Raw genomic sequence first — 24102 nt, forward strand, 5'->3', positions numbered from 1 at the left:
GTTGTTTGATAATATGCCCTCTCAGCCAACCTGACAGTGACTTTAATTGTTGATAAAACATGACTGGACCTGTGTGATTGGCTTTATCTGGATGCTAAGGAACATTTTGTTGGCTGCTTTCACTGCTATTTAGGCTGAGCTGTGTGTACAGCTATCAATGCTTGAGCTGAACGTTCCTTTCCTCTGACTTTATAAACAGCATCCACATAAATGCTGGAGCACTGAAAGGATCTCACTTATCTTTTAGCTTCCAAACATCTGTCTCTGAACTTTTTGGCTGATCTATCAAAGTGATTCTGTAAAAAGCTTTTTTTTCTTGCTGCGTCTTTTCATGGGTTTAAGGTGGGCCTGTTTTTTTTCCTCCCCCCCTTTCCTTGGCTTGCCTCTCCTGCCTTAAGGACTGCATCAAATTTGGCTGCTTCCAAGCTGACAGGTCCTTCCTCACAGGGTAAAGGCAGTGTTGGGGATGAGAGAAATTCTTCTAACAAATATTATCGGTAAGTAAATTGTGCCCTTGGAGGAAAAGCTGGGTCCTTATCCTATGGAAATGCTGAATTTTGTTTGATTTTCTTCCTCATCCCTGCTGTGGTGCTGGGCTTTGGATTAGGATGAGATGAATGCTGATAAGACATTGATAGTGTGGTTGTTGCTGACTGGGAGGTGTGTGCAGTCCATACTGGCTACAGCAGCTGACACTGCAGCACAGGGATAAAACCACCTGGGCTGCTCAGCTGTGCCTGGATGCTGCTGCTCAGGCTCAGAGCCTGGTTGTGAAAGTGCCTCATGCTCATGGACCCAAGGGCTGGGCCACTGATCAGCAGCACAGCAGCCAGGCTGGCTCAGGGTGCTGAGGCTGGAGTGGCCCAGGTGGATCTGCCCTGGCAGTGGGAAGGTGAATCTCAGCTCCAGGGTCCTTTGGGAGGAGGTACTGCAAGTGGATGTGTCATGATCCAGGTGTGCACATCCTGTCAGTGGTGCTGCAATGACAATGAGCCAGGTGAATGAAGCCTTTTTGGTGAAAAAAGGCAAAGCACAGCAAGGACAGAAGCAGAAATGGCTTCATCAGGCAGAGCCCAGCACCAGCACTGCTGCCCTGCAGGGCTGCAGGGACAGAGGGAACCCAGAGTCATGGACTAAAGGAACTCAGTGGATATTTTAGAGGGATGGCCCACACACTAAGGAAATGATATCTGTGTGTTTGTATCAAAAGGCAGGAAAGGATGTACAGGAGAGTGTAGGGCCCAGGCATGCCCTCAGCCCATCTGCTTTTATCCAGTCTTCACTTGGCCCCTGCAGGACAAGGCTGAGGTGCCTAAAGAGGATTTCTGGAGGTGCCTAAAGAGCTGATCTTGTAAAAAGGCAGAGAATGTCAGGCATAGCTTATGTAGTGTGGTATGAAATGCTGTGCCCCAGGTTTGGGACAAAAGAGAGGGATGCTGGAGAAGTCCAGATGAGACTGTAGCCAGTGTGGATGCCAGTTTAATCCACCTAAGCATGGGAGGCTGCTTCATGTGCAGGCACTGTGTGTGCTGAAAATGCCAGAGGTGGGGATGAGGGAATGGGAGGAGGTAGAATATACAGCTTTTAGTGTGTTGAATTCTTTCCTGTAGACAAATGCCAATAAAACAGGATCAAATAACAAAGTTATTAATTGGGAGAGACTTCTTATCATTCCCTTTCTCTTGCAATTAATCAAATATTCAAGTATACAAAACAGGACAGCAGGTAGTAGGTTGGAGCTCAGTTTTCTGACTATGTTGGATGGACCAGCTCATAAAATAGAGGCAGACTCATGGCTTGGTAAGAATTTCTCCTGTTCAAGGCTCTGGCCTTCTTTAGTCACAGCTGTGTTCCTGCTTATGGAGTCATGACTTGTTTCCTCACACACTCTGGGTGGCTGTTAATGGTTAATGTGATAACCCTTTCCTTTTTTTTCATTATAATTTTCTCTTTTTTTCTTATTTTTCATTTTTAAAATTCCTTTACTTTTTCTCTTTCATAGTAACAAAAGATCAGCCCAAGGGGATCGTTTATCAGCAATAACCATGGCACTGCAATATGGATCAGAGAGCGATGAGGATGCAGCTTTGGCTGGTAGGAGCTGAAATGCAGTTTCTCTAATTCCTTTCATTAAAATGTTTACAATGACCAAATCTGTAGTGCTCCTGATAAACTCAGATACATTTATTTCAAAAATATTTCGTACTCAGTGTGTTATTCCTTTGACTCTTACAGCTAGTGAGATAGGGCAGGCCAAACTTGCTGGCATACTTTGAATTTTCTGTGTGTTTTAAGTATATTTACCCAAGCTTTAGGGAGCTGTTCCTTGGTTTTATTCCTTCTGAAATGGAACAGAAGAGGAGATACTGGAGAAGACATAGGGTGCTCCATGCAGCAAAAGAGATTGGTAGTGCTGGAATTGTTTCTTTGTTTAATTTTTTGTTTACATTATTTCTTCGTTGATGTTGAAAGATGCATCTGTTCAATATGTGTTATTGGGGCATTTATTTCTTACCTGGTAATTGAGGTGTACTCTGGACAGTTTTCTACTGGATGGATATGTAGAATTTTTTGGATTTTAGCTCTTGCTGTAAGCAAAAGCATTTTGATTCCTGGTTAGCTCAGAGTTCAGTTACTGCTTCAGAGCAGTTTTCTGGGAGGTGTGGGGAGTATTTATTAGCTGGGTTTTGCTTGTTTGTTAGCTGATATTTTTTCAAGTTGCAGTGCTGTAAAAACGTAGCTTTTTATGTTTTAGTGATTTAAATTCTTGAACTGGTTGAACCACTTTCAGGTGCCACCTTTGCTATGGACATTATTGTAATTTTTTTAAAGACCTCTCTCTGTGTGTGAGGCTTTTGCCTTGCTGCTGTTGAAGCTCTCCTGTCTTTATTGCATTCACCTAAGAGGCAATGTTATTTCTTTTGGCAGACCTGTCACCCCCTAGGATTTTCTGTGCTTCCAGTGTACTACTTGGACAGCCCTGTGCTGCCAGTCTCTGGGTGACAAGGGCTTTTCTTTAAACCAAGTGGTATTTTTATTAATTGCTCTGCTGTCTCATTTTTTTTTTTTCATTCCTCTAATGCTTGTTAAAATAAATGAGAACAGGGCTGCATGACTGAACATTAATAGAACTCTCTCCTTGAACCAGAGAGCTGAATCTTTATGAGCTTCTTTGGCTGTAGCTGTTGCCTAAGCAATGAACAATATCAGTTTCCAACTGAGAGTTTATCCTGACAGCTGCAGATGGTGTTTGCTGTGGTGGAGCTTGTAGAACATTTCCAGCCCCAGTGTAAAAGTTGGGAGCAGCTTCAGCAGCTCCCTTGCTCCTCATTAGAAGTCTACAGAGGCAGGCATAGGTGGTCATTATGTGTTACTTGCATGTACTTAATTTTGTAAACAAGGCTGTTTTGTTTTTCCTGTCTCATTTAGAGATGGTTTAAGATTGGGTGCTGCTTTTGGTTTTACTGGCAACCATCTTCAGTTGGACATGGAGCTTTCATTGTTGTTTGGGTGCTCTGGGACCACAGAGGGGACAGAGGGGTTTTTAGTGGTATCTGCACACTGTAGTTGTGGTAACAGCACAAAAGCACTGCCTGTCCCTCTCCTCTGCCAGTGCTTGCTGGGGATATGGGACCTGGTGCTGCTGCACATTAAAGAAAGTGCAGTCTTGCATCAGATTATTTGCTCTATTAGAGCAAAAATATTATTATTGAAAAAAGAAGAATTTTTCTGTCTTCTAGTCTGAGTAATACATTCTTCTTCGGGTCTTAATAGAGCAGGTTTCATATTAGGAGATCAGAATAATTTTCTAGATATGTAAGAATATATTATGTTTACATATCACTTTTAAAGAACAGGCACATCATAATGGAAATGTAGCTGCATATTTATTTATTTTATTTATAACTGTATATTATGTAAATATAGTTATATATTTATATATATAATGTATCTCTGTATTTCTTTATAGCTCTATATTATATAAATATAAAATACAGTAAAACTATAATACATAAATGCTTTCATTTTAGTACACTTTTAAATCACTAAATAATATCTAATTTACTTAGATTTCTTTTTAGGGAACGCCTACTTTTAACACAAAGAAAGTACATTTCTTATTTAGGGTGTTGAACTGTTTTGTTGCTGCTCACACACAGCAGAGAGCAGCAAATACTTGGTCCCTTTGTGTTTTCTCTTTCATAGAAACAAGTTATGCTGCTTTTTCAGTTTGTTTCTTACTTTTGGTGGAGTACTCAGACCTGAACAATTTGAGTAAACACACCAAACTGTTTGAGTAAACTAAACCATAATCTATTTTTGAAACTTCACCTGATTTCAGTGGTAGCTCCACTGGTTTGTTTCTACCTGTTATTCTGTCCAGCTCCTGCTGTGCTGGCTGTGGTGTAGTAGATGCTGGTCATTAAGTGATGCTGATTGGCATCATTAGGATAATTTTGGGTGTCTCCTCAATCAGTAATGCACATCCTCAGTGCATGTTTGCACATCTGCTGATGCCTGGTTGTGTTTTAGCTTTGCTTCTGACCCTGGCAGGTCCCACACACTGATGTAGATCTGGTGTCAGGCTGCAGGGCAGCAATGACACCATGTGCTGTTACAGTCTGAGTGTCCCCTGGCTTTGTCACCATTTCTGTGTGACTTCACTGAAGGTGGATAGAGAGCTTGAGGCTGTGGCAGCCTCCTCTGAGCAGTTATGGAAATGCCAGCTGGAAACCTGGTGTTAGAGAGCTGTATGGGTGAATGACAGGGTGTCATCTGCCAGGCTGTCCTGCAGACTCAGAGGGGAAAAGGGGTGAATAATTTAACTCTAGCATGTGCAAAGCCATGAAGATTTCATGTTATGTCTGTCTGCAGGGTACAAAGTGCACTGTTCATGTGACTTGGAAGTGTAGAAGGATTGGCCATTTATTGCTTCCTATCCTGTTTCCAGTACCAGTGTTTTCTCCTTCTTGATGTATTTCTGTTGTTCATGTAATGTTTCTCCTAATTTTATCTGCAGTAAGTGTTAGCTCTCCATAGCTTTTCTTTCATTCATCCTAATCCTGAAACAAGATAACCAGAAAAGTTTGCTATGAAATTTTTAAATACTTACTATGAATTTTGTAGGCTTATTACATAATCACTGTAAAACATTTATTTCTTCTTCATTTTCTGTATATATTAGAGGAGCACCATCAGGCTTTAGTATCAATTTTTTCTGTTAAGCTTCACAATTCTGTATTAAGCTGTGATTAATATTGTCTAAAGGATTGCAAGAAAGTGCTTTTTGTTTTTGTCAGCTTGAGGCTCATTAGATGTGTGTTGTGTCATTTTCTGAGGTGTGAATCTGACTGCCAGAGAGGGCTTTCCTCTCCTTCTGCTTTACACCTTTATCAACCAAAGCACCCACTCTGAGTTGTCCTGCTGAGTTTCCTGTTTTTCTTTTCTCCCTGTGCAGCTGCTGCTCGTTATGAAGAGGGAGAGTCTGAGGCTGAGAGCATCACCTCCTTCATGGACACCTCCAATCCTCTGTACCAGCTGTATGACACAGTGAGAAGCTGCCGTAATAACCAGGGCCAGCTCATCTCTGAACCCTTTTTCCACTTGCCCTCCAAGAAAAAGTACCCTGATTATTATCAGCAAATTAAATCACCCATTTCATTGCAGCAGATCAGGTAAGAGAACAGAATGCAAATTACATCTGGTGTGAAACTATTCAAGGGTTTCTTTCAGTCCCAGAATCTTCTCTTATGGTCAGGTTGGTGGTACTTAATGCAGTGTTTGCACCATCTCTCCTCTACATCTGACTGCTGCTTGTTTCAGCTCAGTCTGCATCAGTCTTTAGATCATCTGTGGTGCAGGCTGCTGTTTGGTTTATTTTTCATTGAATTTCATTTGTAATGTGCTTGAAAATTGCCATATGAATAATTCTGAAGGGTAGGTGTGTAGCAGAGATGAAAGTTTTTGCAGAACTCCCATTTTTGTTTTTCCTGACCCGATGGCTTGATTACCTCTTACTGCCATATTCTTTGAGTTAAAAGTCTTCAGTGTGAATTGTAGGAAGATGGTTGCAATTACAATCCTGCTGTCTAGGTCACTGTGTAACTGTGGAGAGTAATTATTTTCATGGTGATGTAGCTGGTCTGGACTGAAGCCAGCATTTATAAATGTGTGAGCCATGAAAGGTCTGTGAGCTGCCAGAGTGCAGCTGTCAGATTAAAGGCCTGGGTGAAGTGAGCAGTGTCTTTCTTTGGTGGCTCAAGATAGGCCAGTGTGATGATGGGTGTGAGCAGGGTCCTGGGAGCATGAATAGGCTTTGATGGTGCTGCCCAGTGGCCACTGGGGCTCCAGGCCCTGCCCCAGCCACACCCTGGGAGTACCAGTCCTTCAGCCCCAGGGAGGGAGCCCTGCACCCTCCCACTGCTCATCTCTTTGGTATCCACTCTGATGCACAGGTGGATGTACATTTTAGCTATCCCATAATATAATCTGTCAGACTTGATGAAATTGTTGAATGAGCAGGGTCTTTGTTAAATCAGAAGCTAATAAAGCTGCTTTTTGGTTTTTTATCTTGTCAGAGGGTGTTTTGCACGTGCTGGGGAATAAAAGCTGCCATACTGGTTATCTCTCCCATCAGTGGCTTTAAAGCATTTTTTCTTATGTCTTAGTACAGCTGTAATAGTGGTAAAGAAAGTGTCTTGCCTTGAACAAAGCACAAAATGTACTTCATGTAAAAAAACCAAACAGTGAAATTAAGAAGAATCATTGACATTTTGTGCCTAAAAGTACTGGCTCAAATTATATATAAACAGATTTGTTTGGGAGAGATTTTCCATTAAAAATACCCTTGATATCAGGTATAGAACAAATAACTTGCTATAGAGAGGCAGCTGCATTTCTGCTTTCCTTACAGTGTAGGCAGGTTGCATCTGGCTGTGTGAGCAGCACAGAAATTCCATACCAGTGTATGAAGAACTGTAGAAAAAAGTAACTTGACTTACTGTCTGGGGGCTTAAAAAATGAAAAAAGAACAGCCAGGCTTTTAAAAAATAGCGTTTGAGGCTCACAAATTAAAGTACAATGTTTGTAGAATCTAATTTCCTCCAAATTCTGAAATTCAGCTGTCTTTTAAATTACCTTGTAATCTTCACTTCTTACTATACCTCAAAAGCCTTGAAGTCATGCATATGTACTCTTAATTGATGGGCTTTAGGGGAAACTGAAGCATCATGGCTTTGCTGATGCTGCTAATGTGTCTTTGGTATTTAGAACTGCCACTCATTAGGGGTGGAGATTGTTTATGGGGTTTTGGGTGTTTGGTTTTCTGTGGGGTTTTTTCCCTTCTTTTCTTGTGGTGGTGGTTTGGGGATTTTTTTGAGATGTACATAAATAGAGCATATCTTCTGTTCCCAGATGGGGACAGAAAAGCTCAGGTCCCAGTGGAAAGCTGAAGGAGGTGGAGTGAAGCCTGCCATTCCTGTTTCGTGGCTGTTGGGCTCTGGCATCTGCCTGCCTCAGCTGTCCTGCCAGAGTGAGCTGTGAAATGTGTGGCTGTTGACATTTTACAGCTTGTCATGTATTTCAGAGGGGTTTGTGTGTGCTAAAAGCAGGAAAAGTCTTTAAAATAATTCATGATTTCCAGAGGGATTCTGTGTGTTTTGGTTTAATGAGATTTTACCTATCCCAGCCTCTCAGTCACTTTGAGTGTTCTGAACCTCAGTCATCTGAGCTGATGCTGATGCTGAGCTGTTCCTGGCTGTGGGAGGTAATCATGCTGATGGCTTTTAGTTGTCTCCTGGTTTCCTCCTGTCTGCTGCTCACAGATCACAGAACAGCTGAGTTGGAAGGGAAACCATCCTGCCCAAGCCCTGTGGCAGGCTCACCCAGATCCTCGTGTCCAGGCTGTGTCCAGTCAGGTTTTGATGGTCTCCACACATGGAGACTCCACATCCTCCCAGGGCAGCCAGTGCCAGTGTTTGAGCACCCTCACAGTAAAAACCATTTGTGTTCAGCTGAAATTTCCTGTGTTGCCCTTTGTTCCACTCACCTCTTGGCCAGTCAGTGGACACAGCTGAGGTGACCCTGGCTGTCCCTTCGTTCCCTCCCAGCAGATGCTGAGCACATTGATGAGAATTCCCTGCCTCAAAGAGAGCAAAGCTCAGAGCTGGAGAACAAGAAAATCCCATGTAAAAAGAAAGGCATGATGCTGTCAAGGCTATGGCTTTGACATGTGGTGAAAGTGCCTAATGCAAAGTTGACACTGCTGGGGAAGAGCCATTCTGTTAATGACAAATAACCACAGGACAGTCAGGAGAGGATGCAGGAGAATGAGTTCAGTTCCCAAGTGCACAAGTGCTAGATCCTGGCAGGCCTACAAGAACACTGCTCCTTATTAAATTTTACAGTGTTGCGAAGTATCAACCCCTAGGCAAGTGGGTCAGGCTTTTTTATCCCAGAGGAGGAAGGTGTGCCAAGGAATTCCCTGGCAGCAGCTCTCTCTGAAACACGTGTGGGAGTACAGGCACTGAAATTGGTACCTTCACAACACACCCTGGTGTCTTGTGCTCCTAGGGCTGCAGCTGAGGTTTAAAAACGGGATCTGGTGTCAAACACACTTGGGTTTGTGTGATAGCTACTTTTTGGGGAATTCAAATCAATTTTTCCTAATGAGTGTGATCCTTTTTGGACAATGCTCTGTAACACAAGAATTTAAATGTTTGCATTTATGTGATGTGTTTGGGTTCTCTTGAATTTTGTGGTGGTTTTGGATTAGTTATAACTTATTTGAGTGGAGCTTATAGTAAATGTCATCACCTGGTCAAGCATATTTTGCCATATAACTTAAGCAGTTTTAGCAATATGGCAAATCAAAAAGTGGAACTAATTTTGAAGTATTAGAGACTGGTGCCTGGACTAAAGTTTGAAGGGTTTATAAAAGAGAACTGTGTTTTTGTTTACTTGATTCATAAATGAGTCAATTGGGAAGAGAAAATGATGCCTCTGATATTTTGAATACACTGTAAATTTTCCCTTTATCTGAGATTTAGGAGTTCTTTCATTCCTTTTGTCACTTAATATAACTTATTATTTGGTGAGTATTGTATATTTTTGAAATCTTCTGTTTGTGTAACCAGTTTTCCTACCTTAGCAATACTTTCAGTGCATGTTGTATGTTTATAAAATCACAGGTTCTAGTAAAGAAGGTTCCCAATATATTTTAGAAGAAGACTGTCATCTTCAATAGGACATTTGTCAAATGCATCTCTTGATCCCACTCATTCTTTGTTAGTGGGTTGTTTTTCCCACTAAGAGGCAGGACTAGCACTTCACAATTTCTGAATAAAAGAAAATAAGTTGCATAACTGATCTTATCCTGGTGTTTGAATATTTTTCAGTAGGGAATTTTTAGGCTGTTTGTCTAATAAGTGGATCTTCTGGTTATATGGAAAGAGTATGTCTCACCTTTACTCCTTCCAGATATTCCACCTGGACAGACTGATGAGTTTGCAGTAGGCATTTTAGGGAGTTGAGTGCCAACTTACAGTATTCTTTTAATTAATATTCTGATTTCAACCAAATTAAATGTCATGTCAGTGTTGTTTTGGGCTTATTGGTCTTATGAAACTGTACTTTTAAACCTTATTTTAAATTTTTTTTCTTCGTTTTGCAAAGGTCATTTTGCTTAAAAGTAAATTCTTTCTAGTTTTACTCCTGCTTTCAGGTACTGTTATATCCCTGTCAATAATTTTTACAGAAATTTCTCTTAGTTCTAGTCTATGATTTGTGTTATGTTTGCAGTGGCTTTCTGTAGAGCCATGAGTTTGGTTAGATTCAGCCCCACTTTGGGAAATAAACTGATGTTTATAAAATCCTGTCTTCCCAAGATTGGTGAGATGGCTTGTTAATAATTTATTGTGAATAGCTGCACTTCATCTTCTAAATCCACAGAAGTCATGATGCTTGAGTTCTGCTGAGTTTGAGTGTAATTAAAGCTGTTTAAAGTACTTATGTAAATAACCTACCTAATTAATCATCCTATTGTTTGCTAACAGCAGCACAGAGAATGGTAGGAGAGGAATTTCTTTGCAGGCTAGAACAGGGTCACTTCTGTGCCTGTTCATTTTTCATTCTTCATGTCCCTGGCTGGAAGCTGTCACTTTCCAAACCATTCAGTCTTAAGTCTGGGTTTTTACTTTTGCTTCAGGCCTTTGATGAGCACAGCTGTGAATGTAAATTGTTTGCTTGAAATCAGATGGCCTGCACCTTGGTTGTTGGGTAGTGGATAAACAAATAGTGGTAGGAGCAAGCTTGGGGCTGAAAGGCTTTATATTAAATTTATTTCATGGTAGTGATGATGCTCCATCAGGCAGGGACACGTTCAGCCAGGTGCTGCAGAAGCTGGGCTGGGTTTTGAGGTGGTGTGGGACTGGTGTGTGACTGCTGAATGTGCAGGCAGGAGGGGGAGGAAGTTGTGTTGCAGCTGTGACAGCCTTTGGGGCTTGTGTTGCTGCAGATCAGTATTTTCTGTGTGTGTGTGTGTGTGATGAAGTATTGGAAGGTTTAACAAAGGTGGCTAGAACTTCCAGCATTGTGCAAGAAAACACGTTAAGCATTGACTCATGTTGATTCATGTGTTTAGCATGTGAAAAATGACTTTGGTGTTGCTGTTACTCCTCTTGTAACTGTTTCCAGGTGAAGTGCACTTTGCTGTATCACCAGTCAACAATCAGGTGTTTTTTTAAGGGAAGGCACAGATTGGAGGGTTTAACATGAGAGGTTCTGGACACTTTGGGCTCTCACTGAAGATGAGTGGAATTGATGGAGGGAAGGCAGCACTGGGGCTGTGTAGAGCTGGCCTGGCCAGCTCAGGTCTCAGGGGCACTGCAGCAGTGTCAGCAGCCTGTGCTGCTGCCTCACCTGTAACATCTCACCCCAGTATGAAAACAGGACTTCAGTCTCCACAACTTCCAAAATTACTGAAACCATTCTTTGAGGAGATACATTTCCCATTATAGTTACAACTGGAAGATGTTGCTAGAGAATCAAAAAGTAAATCCCATTTCTCTAGTTAGAGCTCTTTGACTATTGCTTTATCATGAAAATGATGATATTACAGAACTGTTTTGCACTGTGTAACTAGTGAAATAGCTGACTAGTATTTGTCTTTTGCAGAACCAAGCTGAAGAACCATGAGTATGAAACTTTAGATCAGTTGGAGGCTGATCTGAATTTGATGTTTGAAAATGCCAAGCGCTACAATGTCCCCAATTCTGCCATCTATAAAAGGGTGCTGAAAATGCAGCAGGTTATGCAGGTATGTGGAGGAGAGCAAGCAAAGGGATATAGCTTCACATGTAAATTTATTTTCCTAAAGGATATTTTTCCAGAATAATTTTTAACTAGACCTGTGTTTGCAGAAGTATTTTCTAGCTTAGAGGGAAGTATGGGAATGGAGAGCATCATTAAGTGATTTTTCCTCAGCACACCTGCTGCCTTCTGTGATTTCTTTCAGTCACTTTATTCCTTACTGTGACTCCTAACCTAATTAAATTGTGAGAAAATTGATGTAGGGTTTTTTGGAGTTTGCCTTTAACTGAATAAGGCTGAAACCTTTCAGATTTCATTAAGTGTTCCAGATAAGTGCTGTAGTCTGAAATGGCATTGTTTTCAAGTTGGTTCCTCAAAAATTGTTCTGTCAGTTAGAAAGAACTATACTGCTCTTTAATTCTGTTCTGTAAGTGTCCAGCAATGAGTTTGGCTTCAGGGCTTTGTTCTTTTTTCAGGCAAAGAAGAAGGAGCTTGCTAGGAGAGATGACATTGAGGATGGGGACAGCATGATTTCTTCTGCTACATCTGATACTGGAAGCTCAAAAAGGAAAAGGTATCTGCTTCTGTAGTTCCTGCAGGCCATAACATTGCCATAACATCTCTTTTTTTACAGAGAGTATTAAATCATGGGTTTTAGCATTTGTGTAAGGATTTGTAATTCTGAAACATCATTAAGTGTTGATTCTAATTAATTCAAAACTATTTGCTGACTATTAATTCCCTGTTTTGGTCTATTAGTTGGCAGTTATCCACATCAGTAAGTAAAATGGGCACTGTAATTGCATTGAACTCTGTGATTTTCTCAGTGGATTTCAGGACTTTTTGGGGAGAGTTGTTTTATTTTAGCCTGACAAATAAATAAACTGACTATAAGAGGTTGATTACTTAGGGTCCTGTAATATAAACCAAATTCCCAGTGATTTGCAATAGACTCTTCTCTTGAGCATAATGATGCCTTATGGAAGGTATTCTTTATGGTGATAGCTGTTTTGTAATTAATGATGCATTAGTAATTAGTGATGCATTTCACTCCAGCAAGAGGTAGTTTCTCTAGTCTGCCTTATGGTGTCATTTGAAGTAAAGTCCAGCTCAAATAATATTATTGCAGTGGTAGCAGCAGCCAGTATAAAATTGCAATTCAGCATCTTTCTTTGGTGTTGCTTATGAACATTGGCTTCCTGGGTATTTATTTCTTTTTTCATCAAAGGAACAACAGTCTTGAGGGGAGGAAGGGAATGGAGTAGAGCATCAGCAGAGTCACTGAAGAGCAATCAAATAAGTGCAGAAATGTACACTCATTAAAAAGCTTCAGTGGGAAAATATGAACATGGATTTAGGAGGTGGTGCAGTCTAGGGATGCTGGGAAGAAGAAATGTAATGGAAAGGAAAGGCAGACCACAGAACCACGTAATCAAGAAGGAACAAATTGCAAAAATCACTAGCTTTGTGATCTTCAGATTCAAAAAGAAGTACTAACCTAATCAAGCAAGTCAAATTGTCATCAGAGTCCTTTTAACCCCATGTTGCTTTTGATCACCTTGTGCCAGACACTACTGAATGCTTAAAAGGTAAAAATCTGTCAGGCCCTGTCATCTAAGAGCAATGAAAGAGGAAAGGGAGCAAGGGATTTCCTGTGTTGGTAGGCAAGGGAGATCACAATGATGCCTGAAGAGCACCTGAAAATGCTTTTGATGTTGTCACTTTGGTGCTTGTTACCCATTCACTTGCTGAATGATAGCAAGGAAAAGATCATAAATGCTGCTGATCACAGAAGTGAAGCAATGAGAGGAATTCCAAAATGTTGCTGGAAAAGGAAACTAATAACCCATGCAAAATTCATCCTGTTGGCAAAATAACAGTTATCCAGAAGAAAGTTGTTCGAATGTCTGTCCCCTTTTATGTATCAGATGCATGACATGAATCTTGAGTATTGGCAGGCCTTTTGCTATTTCTGTTTGATTTTCCTTTGCCTATATCTGTTGAAATGAGTGAGAAAAACCTGGAAACACATTAAAATGAGAGGGATTTGGCAACATGTCTGTGTTCTGGCATTGCTCATCTGCTAGTGGGAACAACTAACCAACATTTGCCAACAGTGGTAATGTTTAGCCTATAGACTATATTTTGAGTTTTCTTTGTTGTTAGTTTTCTTTAGTTATTTTGCTGATCTCACCAAGGAGTAAGAGATATCTGAGGCATGAGATTATGCTGAATTAGGTTTATTTTAAATGTGTAATGAAAAGAGCCACATCATGGGAAATCTGTGTTGCAGTTTGGTTTCTAATAAATTGTGCTGGGATATTTTGCACATTCTGCAATTGAAGGTAATTTTTTGTGGTGGTTGTTGTCTTTGCAGATAATGTAATAGTCAAAGTTATAACTATCTGAATAAGTCTTGAGGAGATGGCAGATTGGAAGCCTGTTTACAAGTGCTTTGTACTGAGTGTATTGCTGAGTGCCACAGTATCTGAGCTGAGACTACACATTATTGACATGAATTTTCTTTTCCCTCATTTGATTTGCTTATAGGCCATGTACTATGTGTGCAGGGAGCCATGTACTTTTTTGTGATAAGCTGTGTCTTGGTTGTGCTGTCAGATTTCTTGAGACAACCATAACAGCTACATACAGGGTGACTGTAACATTTGTGGGGATAAGCACGCATCATTTTCTACCTGGGCTTGCAGTCCTGGTGAGCTTTATTGACTTCAGACTTCATTTGGATTGACAGATATTTAAGCAATTCTTTCTACTGCATCCTTGATGTCCTTACTTGGTACTGAAGAATGTACAAAATTACTCTGAGATAAATGGCTTATGTCTTTGATATTCTGTGTTCACCAGAAGTAATCATGAAGGTACTGACTGGTGTTTTTTACCCTGTTCACTCTGGATCTTGAGCTCTTGAATTCAGATGCCTGATCCTGACTGCATCTTTTCTCTGCATCTCGAAAGTGCTCAGAGCTCCTTTTGGCCTCTGCACTTTGAAAAATGAGTTAGTTGGTTTATTTTGTAGAACATTTAAAGTCAGGGTCAATGAGAGAACAATCATCTGGAAGAGTCATTTCCTGTTTCTGTGTCAGGCTCCTGATTGTGATGCTGTTGTCAATTGCAAATACTGCTCTTAATGTTGAATTTCTTGTGTGTGTTTAGGTGGTTCTGGTGGTCTCTTCATGGTAGAGGATAATATCATTTTGATATTAGTGTTGGAAGTGGGGATAAGAACCCCTGACATTTATTCTTTTCCTTTGTGTTCTTCTTAACCCAACAGTAAAAAGAACATCCGGAAGCAGCGCATGAAGATCTTGTACAATGCGGTGCTGGAAGCTCGAGAGCCCGGCACAGGCAGGAGGCTCTGTGATCTGTTCATGGTTAAACCATCCAAAAAGGACTATCCAGACTACTACAAAATCATCCTGGAGCCAATGGACCTGAAGATGATAGAGCACAACATCCGCAATGACAAGTACGCGGCGGAGGAGGCCATGATCGAGGACATGAAGCTCATGTTCCGCAACGCCAGGCACTACAACGAGGAGGGCTCCCAGGTACTGCTGGGCTCAGCTGCCACGCTGCTCTGCTGCCTTGCAGACATCAGCTGCTCTTAGGATGCCTTCACTTCCATTATTACACACATTATTTATTGTAATCGTTTATTGAACTAAAGTAGAAATTCTCAGAACTTCTGAGAAGGGATGTCTTAGAAGGAAAACAGCTTTGTTTTCATGGAAGGGGAGAGTGTAGGAGATCAGACTAGAAGACATGACTTGTTTACCTTAGCAAAATGAGTCTGAAAGGGATATGGTCTTCATTTACAAGTATATTGTTGGGTGTGTCTATATTGTGATGTTTCTCAGGCAGCAGGAATGATGTGGAACAGGGAGGTGGTAAGCAACTTCCAGCTGTTTCTAATGAGCAACTTGGTCAACTACTGTATTTCATCACCAGGATTGGGTTTGAAGACCCAGGACTGTTCTAGTCCTTTGTACCTTGAGGGAATCTCAGTGGTTCAAGGGATCTTTCATTGTTCAGCAGAAGGGTTTGATGAAGAAGTTGATAACACAGCTGCCCCTTGCCATTTTTTAGTCTTCGGAATAGAGATGCATCTTAATTGAATAATTTTTTCAACATTTGTAGCTCACTGATTTAGAGGGTGTCATCAGTTCTGCTTACCTGTGTCAGTTAAAAAGAAAGGCTTATTTATCAAAGGTACACTTTAAATAAAACACTCCATTTTGCTTTCAGCTTTTCCAAACTAACATTAAAGTGTTTCTGAGGAGCTAGTTCTTAACTAGTAAACACAGTAAACCTTGTTTTGGTTGGATTTTGATTACTTTACTGATTAATAGGTGTACAATGATGCCCATATGCTGGAAAAGATCCTTAAGGAAAAAAGGAAAGAGCTGGGACCCTTGGCTGAAGATGATGATGTTGCATCCCCTAAACTAAAGCTAAGTAAGACAACCTTGTGCATTGCCTTGTCTCATTTCAGTATTTACAACACAATAGAGGTGAAGAGATCTTCACTGACAAGGAAAATAGAATTATATTTTCAAAATCTTGATAGCAATAGCATGTCTGTATTATACAATGGAATTGAGTTTTTGCATGTAGTGTTTTCTAAGAAAAGTAACTTTGAGTGAAGAAAAAAGACTTGGGAATGGGTGGAAGGATTAAGATTTAGTCATACAGTGTTACCCAAATGGGTATGGTGTATTATGTGATCAGTCAACTAAGGGTCTTCTCAAATTGAGCAAATCTCTTAATTTCACTGGTTAAATGTCTGGGATTTCCACAAAGTGTTAAAAAAATGTGAACTCTGTTTGGCAGATTATTGAAAGCCATGAAGAACATGGAAGTGAAGTTCCTCGGGCTGTTGCCCTTACAACCTTGCTGCTACTCAAATCTTATGTTCTCTTAATAGGTGTTCAGAATTGAGCAAACTGAGATGGATAAAATTGCACAAAAACCTTAAAGAAAATAACTGCACACAGTCCTCTTGCAAATTAAATGAGCAGCTCCTAGGTAAAGCACAGGTGTAGAGTACAGGTGCAGACTTAGAGTCTGCAGTGCGGTAACAGAGATCCTGAATTAGTCAAAAATCCAACCTGATAATCCCATGGGAGGCCTTAATTTATATTTTACTTATAATAATCTTTTCTAATTTGGCATAAACATGTCATAAAGGAGTCTGATAATATTTTGAATACTTAATTTTAGTGATAGCCAAAGCCTGTGGTGACAGGATTTTTAGCAGCTGCAGAGACACATTCATGGAGAGCTGTAAAACCAAAATGAATTTAGAGGAGTTTGTTAATGCTGTTAGGTAGGAAAAGATGTTTTCCTTGCTGAAGCCTGAGGAGGCCTTTGCCTGGTGGAGCATGGAGCAACATATTCTGTGTTTGCCAAAAAGAACATTAAAAAAAATTTATAGAGTTATGAGAAACAAAAGAAGCTGCAGCCTGGAACAGGCTCCGTGTTGTGAGGCTTCTGCTCACACCATGGAGTGGTTCTCCCATGAGCAATTCTCTGGACAAAGAAATTTGCAAGTTCTCAGCTTTGTCATTTTAACTCCTTTTTTCATTTTTGTTGTGTTAGGTAGGAAAAGTGGCATTTCTCCCAAGAAGTCCAAGTACATGACTCCGATGCAGCAGAAGCTGAACGAGGTGTACGAGGCGGTGAAGAACTACACAGACAAGCGCGGGCGGCGGCTGAGCGCCATCTTCCTGCGCCTGCCCTCCCGCGCCGAGCTGCCCGACTACTACGTCACCATCAAGAAGCCCGTGGACATGGAGAAGATCAGGAGCCACATGATGGCAAATAAATACCAGGACATCGACTCCATGGTGGAGGACTTTGTCATGATGTTCAATAACGCTTGCACGTACAATGAGCCCGAGTCTTTGATTTATAAAGATGCCCTGGTGCTCCACAAGGTTCTGCTTGAAACTCGGAGAGAAATAGAAGGAGATGAGGATTCTCATGTGCCCAATGTCACTTTGCTGATTCAGGAACTTATCCATAACCTCTTTGTATCTGTTATGAGCCACCAGGATGATGAGGGCAGATGCTACAGCGACTCCTTAGCTGAGATTCCTGCTGTTGATCCCAACTTCCCAAATAAACCTCCTCTGACTTTTGATATTATCCGAAAAAACGTTGAAAATAATCGCTATAGAAGATTGGACTTGTTCCAGGAGAACATGTTTGAGGTGCTGGAGAGGGCACGGAGAATGAACAGGTGAGCAAACCCTTATTTTTCAGGTATCCTTATCATGACATTTGCATTTAATGTTAGACAAAGGCTGAAGTTTTTTAAGGTGTTTGCTTTCCTTGATATGAGTATTTGGAAAACTAAATCTCAGGAGCTCTGTCAGGTCTTCAGTGGAACATTTGCTTTGATTTGAAAACAAGGAAGAAGTTAGTTTTCTGCTAAGAGATCATTTTGACAATAATCTTCCAAAGGAGCACCTTATGACAAAAAGGTTCCCACTAACTTTGAAATTGAAAAAGGGAAGAGAGCTGTTCTCTAACTGTTCAAATAGTGAATTACTCTTTTGGAGCAGTCACACCTGGTTGACTTATGGTTCCATATAGTTTTTTGAGCAAAAACTATGAACACTTGCAACTTCTCATAGTGTTTTGCTTGAATTCAGTAGCCTTTTTGGGAATGTGCAGGTGAGAGCTTGGCTGTGAAGAGAGGAGGTAAAAATGATCTTAAAACATCTACTGAGAGGAGTATGGATAGTTAAAATAAGTCACTTTTGTTGATAGTACTGTTATTACTCAAGTTTCCAGAAGTTAATAAATTGTGGAGGTCCAGTAACAAGTAGCCTTGGTCACAACTAGTTACCTTTGATTTTCCTGGCATTTCAGGACTGGTGTATACCAAAATACTGTTGTGGGTGAACTATAATGCAAATTGACAGTGGACTAACAGGTGAACCATCACTTAATGCTTCATGGCTTCAAGTCAGTCTCTCCTGCTGCTTATGAGTAAGCAGAGAAATCCATTGGCAGAGTGAAACTTTCAATTGATGACAAAGAATGGTGATTGATGGGTGTGTTTAGGCTCCTGTTTGACCTTGCACAAACTGTGGTTTTACCCTGTTGCTGATGTTTTTGTACAGGACTGATTCGGAGATCTATGAGGATGCAGTGGAACTTCAGCAGTTCTTCATTAAAATTCGAGATGAACTGTGTAAAAATGGAGAGATTCTGCTGTCACCTGCTCTCAGCTACACCACCAAGCATCTTCACAATGATGTAGAAAAGGAAAAGAAGGAAAAGCTGCCCAAAGAAATAGAGGAGGATAAGCTCAAAAGGGAGGAGGAGAAGAGAGGTAGCTACTTTTGTTTCATTAATTTTGAATGTACCAAATGAGAAATGTACCCACACATGTAATGTGTTTCTGCAGCTTTGCCTGCTGAAAGGGCCTCAATAGTCTGCTTGTTCCCCAGTCTTTTATTTTCAAGTTATGAGAGATATATTTTATTTTAATCTTTATCAGCCAGGCCAGAGAGCTTTTAAGAAAGAGATGTAGGTAGATATTATCCCTGTATGAACTCTTTAGTCAGAATACATTAGGGTACCAGTATTATTTCAAGGATATTATAAAAAAAACAGTAGTTTTTTACTTCAACTTTCTGCTGATAATAAACTTAACGATGTATATTCCCACTGACCTTTTAGTCATTTTTTTTGACAAATAGTGATGGTGTTGTCTGTGCTCATGCTTTTAACACTGCTGAAGAACTGAGGTTTGATAAACCTTTTGTGCTTTGGCTACTGTGGATGTGCAGAGGAGTGGACTTGCACTATTTTGTAGGGCATGAAGTGTACCCTGAAGGTCCTTTATTTCACAGTTCCTGGCTGTTTGTGTGTGCTCCATTGTGCACCATGTTTAAAGGAATAAATAAGCTCTCCAACTGCACCTCTTCACAGACAGGAGCACAGCTTTTGGCAATTTTGTCCACAAATCATCTGTCTAACATGGCTGATCTTCCCTCATAGATGTCAGCAGCAGTAAAACCTGGTTACTCCAGGCTCAAAGTGAGGCACTGACATCAAGAATCTTGGCTAATATGGAAATATGACATTACTAACATCTGGTTTTCCCTTTCTGAAATAAGAAGCTGAAAAGAGTGAAGATTCCTCTGGATCAGCTGGGCTGTCGAGTTTGCACCGGACCTACAGCCAGGACTGCAGCTTCAAGAACAGCATGTACCACGTGGGGGATTATGTGTATGTGGAGCCTGCAGAGACCAGCCTGCAGCCTCACATCGTCTGCATCGAGAGGCTGTGGGAAGATTCAGCTGGTAAGGGTGTCCTTACTGCAGGGAAACACTGGGGTGAAACTTGTTAGTAGTGTTTTAAGCTTCTACTGTATTTGCAGGGACCCCTCGTGGCAGGGAGGTATAATGAATCTGACTCCATGTTCTCAGAAGGCTAATTTATTACTTTATAATACTATATTGTATTAAAGAATACTATACTATATTAAAGAATACAGAAAGGATACTTACTCAATGCTAAAAAGCTAATAATGAAAACTCGTGACTCTCCAGAGACACAGCTTGGCACCAATTGGCCAAAATTCAAAACAACTCCCACCAGAATCCAATGAAACAATCACCTGTGGGTAAACAATCTCCAAACACATTCCACATGATCAAAACTCCAAACACAATCTCTGTTTTCCACATGAGAAAAACAGAGGAGAAGCAAATGAGATAAGAATTGTTTTCCTTTTCTCTGAGGCTTCTCTGCTTCCTAGGAGAAAGATCCTGGGCGAAGGGATTTTTTCAAAGAATGTGAATGCTGCAAGCTTCCAGTTTGATTTTTTTTTTTCCTGTGTAGATGTTACTTATTTTATTTGCAGAACTGTTTGTACCGGTGAGTATTTTTCTGTAGCTGTTTCTGAGTTCCTTTTTTCTAAAGGATATTACAAAGAGAAAATTCTTGGGACAGCATGGGCTTTTTTTGGTGTTCATTTCTGCCTGCCCTCAAATTGTAAGCCTTGCAGGGGTGGGATTCTGAGTGGGATGGACTCCTTGTAATTTAGGTACAGAAGAGCACTGTTTTTCTGTGCTGAGAAACCTGAACCAAAGATGGGCACAGGTTTCCTTTGATTTAGAAAAATAGTACATATTTGTAACTTCTATATAAATCATTGTTATCAATTTGAGTTTGTCATCACGGTATTTGTCACAGCATAAAATGAAAGAAATAGTTCCTAAAAAACTTAAAAACAGTTAGCTGAGATTCTTTAAATAATCAGGTGGTTGTTGTGTGGACTTCAAAGCCATTTCAAGGCCTGAAAGTTGAGATCTATAAATAAGAAAGAATTTCTCCTTTATTTTGCTGAGTCAGGATTTACTGGAGAAATAACAATTGTCAGGCTTTTTAAAATAACTTGTTTTCCTTTTCAGAAAAGTTGAATATTACCTGTTTAAAAGCAGATTACTCCTTGTATAAATGACTGCATTGCTATTTGATTAATCAGTCAATTGCTAATTGTTCTTACTTGGCTCATGCACTGGAGAATGTCATTTTACATTTTTTTCTTTCTATCTCCCTTCTCCTTTTTTTTGTTGTTGTTTTCTATTTTAAAGGAGAGAAATGGCTCTATGGCTGCTGGTTTTATCGACCAAATGAAACTTTTCATCTTGCAACACGAAAATTCCTGGAGAAAGAAGTTTTTAAAAGTGATTATTACAGTAAAGTTCCTGTTAGCAAAATTTTAGGCAAATGTGTGGTCATGTTTGTCAAGGTGAGAGACTGTTCAGACTAATTTATACAATTATAAATATATAAAATTATAATTTTATATAATATTTATAATATAAATATTATTAAAAGTCATTCTTTCTGCTATTTCCTGTAGAGCTGTAGGCACTCTAACATAGAGACATTCCAGTTATATCTAAATAAAATAGGACTTGCTCCTGTGGGCTGTTTGGATCTTTTCTTCCTGAGATATGTGGGTCACCCAGGTGATGGAGGTTCCCTGTGCTGGTTGATTTGTGCTTATGGTCAGCCCTGGCTTGGTGAATTGTCCTTTTCCCAAGTCAAAGCTCAGAAATCTTGTGAAGGTGCTGCAGGCTGCAGATCTTGTACCTGTTAATGCACTGGATTGGGAAATGAATAAAACCTAACTCTTCTCACGTGCCAACCTGTACTGAATTAGCTCCTTCTCCAAAGGTGGGATTTCTTGTTTGTTGTTATTCTTGGTAAAACTTGGCCATCAAACCGGAAGAAGAGAACTCAGCAAAAAGGCTTCTGACAGAAGCATAGAAAAAACTGAAGCCATGAGAGGGACTTCACTGTGTGTCTGTGGAGCGTGGGTGTTGCTGAAATAGTTCATATTTTTCCTTCAATCTGCAGGAATATTTTAAATTGTGCCCTGAAAACTTCAGAGATGAGGATGTCTACGTGTGTGAGTCGCGCTATTCTGCGAAGACCAAGTCTTTTAAGAAGATTAAACTGTGGACTATGCCTGTGAGCTCTGTCAGATTTGTCCCACGAGATGTGCCCCTGCCTGTGGTCAGAGTTGCTTCTGTGTTTGCCAATACAGACAAAGTAGATGAAGAGAAGCACAGTGAAACACTGGAGGACAGTAAGGTGGGAGAAAGTATCCTTCATCTTGAAAAGGTATGCAAGGGGAATGTTGATTGTATTTGACAGATAGAGAATGACAAAATATTAGCCCTCATGGCCTGGGTTTCACCACATCCAGACACAATAAAATATAAATGAATATAATATTTTTGTTATAAATTATATTACAGGTATTTGTAAATTAACATGATCAAAATATAAAAAGACAGAAAATAATAAACTGGGTAAATATTTGTTACAAACCTCTTTCTTGTGATGAGGTTGGTTTGGGTTTTTTACCACTCCAGAAAGTTACACTTTTGCCATAAGGCTGCCCTAAGCCTAAAGAACCTGTAGAACTGAAAGTCCAATTTTAGTTTATGGCAGTGCTGGAATGCTTTTGTTTAGCATTTCAGTAAAACAGTCAGTAGCAGACAGCAGTAACACATAATATTCTATTGTTTGTTGCCTGTTTGTGGTTGGTAATGAAGTAGTTTGTTGTCAAAATGCTTAAGAATATTTCAGTCCAACATAGTGGAGAAAATGGTTCATTTATTGTACCTAGAGTAAGAAAACAAATAAATTTAGGTAAGTGTATTAAAATCAGTTAAGTTTAATTTGTTTTGTCTGAGATAAATTTAGAGCCATTAAAAATAAGACTCATAAAATACCATAAATCACTAAAAAAACCCATGAAAAATCAACTTTGCATTTTCTAACAGAACCTGAGAACACAGTACCCAGCACACCCATTGTCAGCTTTTGTCAGACACCTAGTGTGTGTTAGTATATTTATTCATGGCAAAAGATGGAATTAATTCTACTGAGAGAATGAAAACTCATAGGATCTTTTCCTTCCATGCCTTGGTGAGACAGCCTGTGTTTCCTTGGCTTTCTGGAATCCCAGGCTGAAAGATGGACTGAGGCACAATTTGAGTTTTTACTAAAAAGTAAGAAATTAAATAGGGCAGATGGTATGAATTTGTAAGCAGTACATGGAGTGTTCACATTATTGTATAAGACAGTTGAATCATTACATTTTTGTGTCTGTTAGCTTGGCCATATATTCAGTTCTTGCTTCCCAAGCACTTTACTGGACTTTAAACCATCAAAGCTGACAAGGCTTGGTTTGGCCAGGTTTCTTGGAAGCACTGGAACAAAAAAAAAAGACCTGTAAATTACTATTCTAGCAAAATTGGAGCTTTGTGAAGTAGGAAAGCTTGTGACAGACATGGAGGGTATCTTTGGCTTTGCAGTTTTAATTCAGGAAACTTTTGCACACACATCTCTGCCTAGTGCTTGCCTATTATTGTTAACATAAAGATAAAGCAAAGCCTTTTACTGGTACCTGACATCTCTTTATTTCTGTGCTTGGTTTTCCTCCTTCCTCAAGTTTCTAAATGCTTCTTCTGCAGGACAAAGAAGATGTTCCAGTAGAAATGTCCAATGGGGAGCCAGGTTGCCATTACTTTGAGCAGCTCTGCTACAATGACATGTGGCTGAAGGTTGGGGACTGTGTCTTCATCAAATCCCACGGGCTGGTGCGGCCTCGAGTAGGGAGGTAGGGCAGCTTCTTGTTTGCAGTTTACAGCTGTAAAAATAACTTGGATAAAAGAGGGGCTGGTTGTAAAAAGGATTAAAAGAAGGTGGGAAAAATGTGAGTGATAGATGGAGGTGGAATTTTAGCTGCCTGATAAAAACCTGGTCTGGTTGTACAGTTGGAATTGGCTGTTCTGTATTCATCTTCCACTGATGATCTTCCTGTACATCCTGCTGCCTCATCTGGGAGAAATGGCCTTTCATTTGTGTTGCTGGGTTGGTTTCTTTGCAGAATTGAGAAGATGTGGGTGCGAGATGGAGCCGCTTATTTCTTTGGTCCAATCTTTATACACCCTGAAGAAACTGAGCATGAGCCAACAAAAATGTTCTACAAGAAGGAGGTGTTTTTGAGTAACTTGGAGGAGACCTGTCCCATGACTTGCATTTTGGGTAATTATTAACTTTAATCTGATGGACATCTTCTTTCCCTACCCAATCTGAGGTGATTGAAGGCTATGTGTAGGCTTGATTCCAAGTATGTCTTTTTCATTGAGGGAGGGAGGGGATACTATTCAGTGAATTTCTAATATGCATTCCTGCCTGTAGGATCTGTGATGAGAATTCACTATAAGGAAG

General features: G+C 40.2%; 1 protein-coding gene across 20 annotated transcripts in view; it reads left to right on the forward strand.

Annotated features, from left to right (window-relative positions):
* The window catches only part of PBRM1 (polybromo 1), a 57425-nt gene that overhangs the window by 12349 nt on the left and 20974 nt on the right, over positions 1-24102 (forward strand). For 15 of the 20 annotated variants that reach the window (XM_077184437.1, XM_077184438.1, XM_077184452.1 and 12 more), the window contains 14 exons: positions 399-497; positions 2003-2094; positions 5459-5675; positions 11173-11314; positions 11784-11881; positions 14600-14876; positions 15678-15783; positions 16927-17569; positions 18459-18670; positions 19461-19646; positions 20943-21100; positions 21715-21981; positions 23343-23488; positions 23759-23916. In XM_077184437.1, the coding sequence (XP_077040552.1) occupies positions 399-497; positions 2003-2094; positions 5459-5675; positions 11173-11314; positions 11784-11881; positions 14600-14876; positions 15678-15783; positions 16927-17569; positions 18459-18670; positions 19461-19646; positions 20943-21100; positions 21715-21981; positions 23343-23488; positions 23759-23916 (2801 nt within the window). The remainder of the gene's footprint in view (positions 1-398; positions 498-2002; positions 2095-5458; positions 5676-11172; positions 11315-11783; positions 11882-14599; positions 14877-15677; positions 15784-16926; positions 17570-18458; positions 18671-19460; positions 19647-20942; positions 21101-21714; positions 21982-23342; positions 23489-23758; positions 23917-24102) is intronic. The other 5 variants (XM_077184449.1, XM_077184450.1, XM_077184451.1 and 2 more) reach the window with 2 other exon arrangements.

This window comes from Agelaius phoeniceus, chromosome 11 (genome assembly GCF_051311805.1).
Source record: "Agelaius phoeniceus isolate bAgePho1 chromosome 11, bAgePho1.hap1, whole genome shotgun sequence".
Taxonomy (NCBI): domain Eukaryota; kingdom Metazoa; phylum Chordata; class Aves; order Passeriformes; family Icteridae; genus Agelaius; species Agelaius phoeniceus.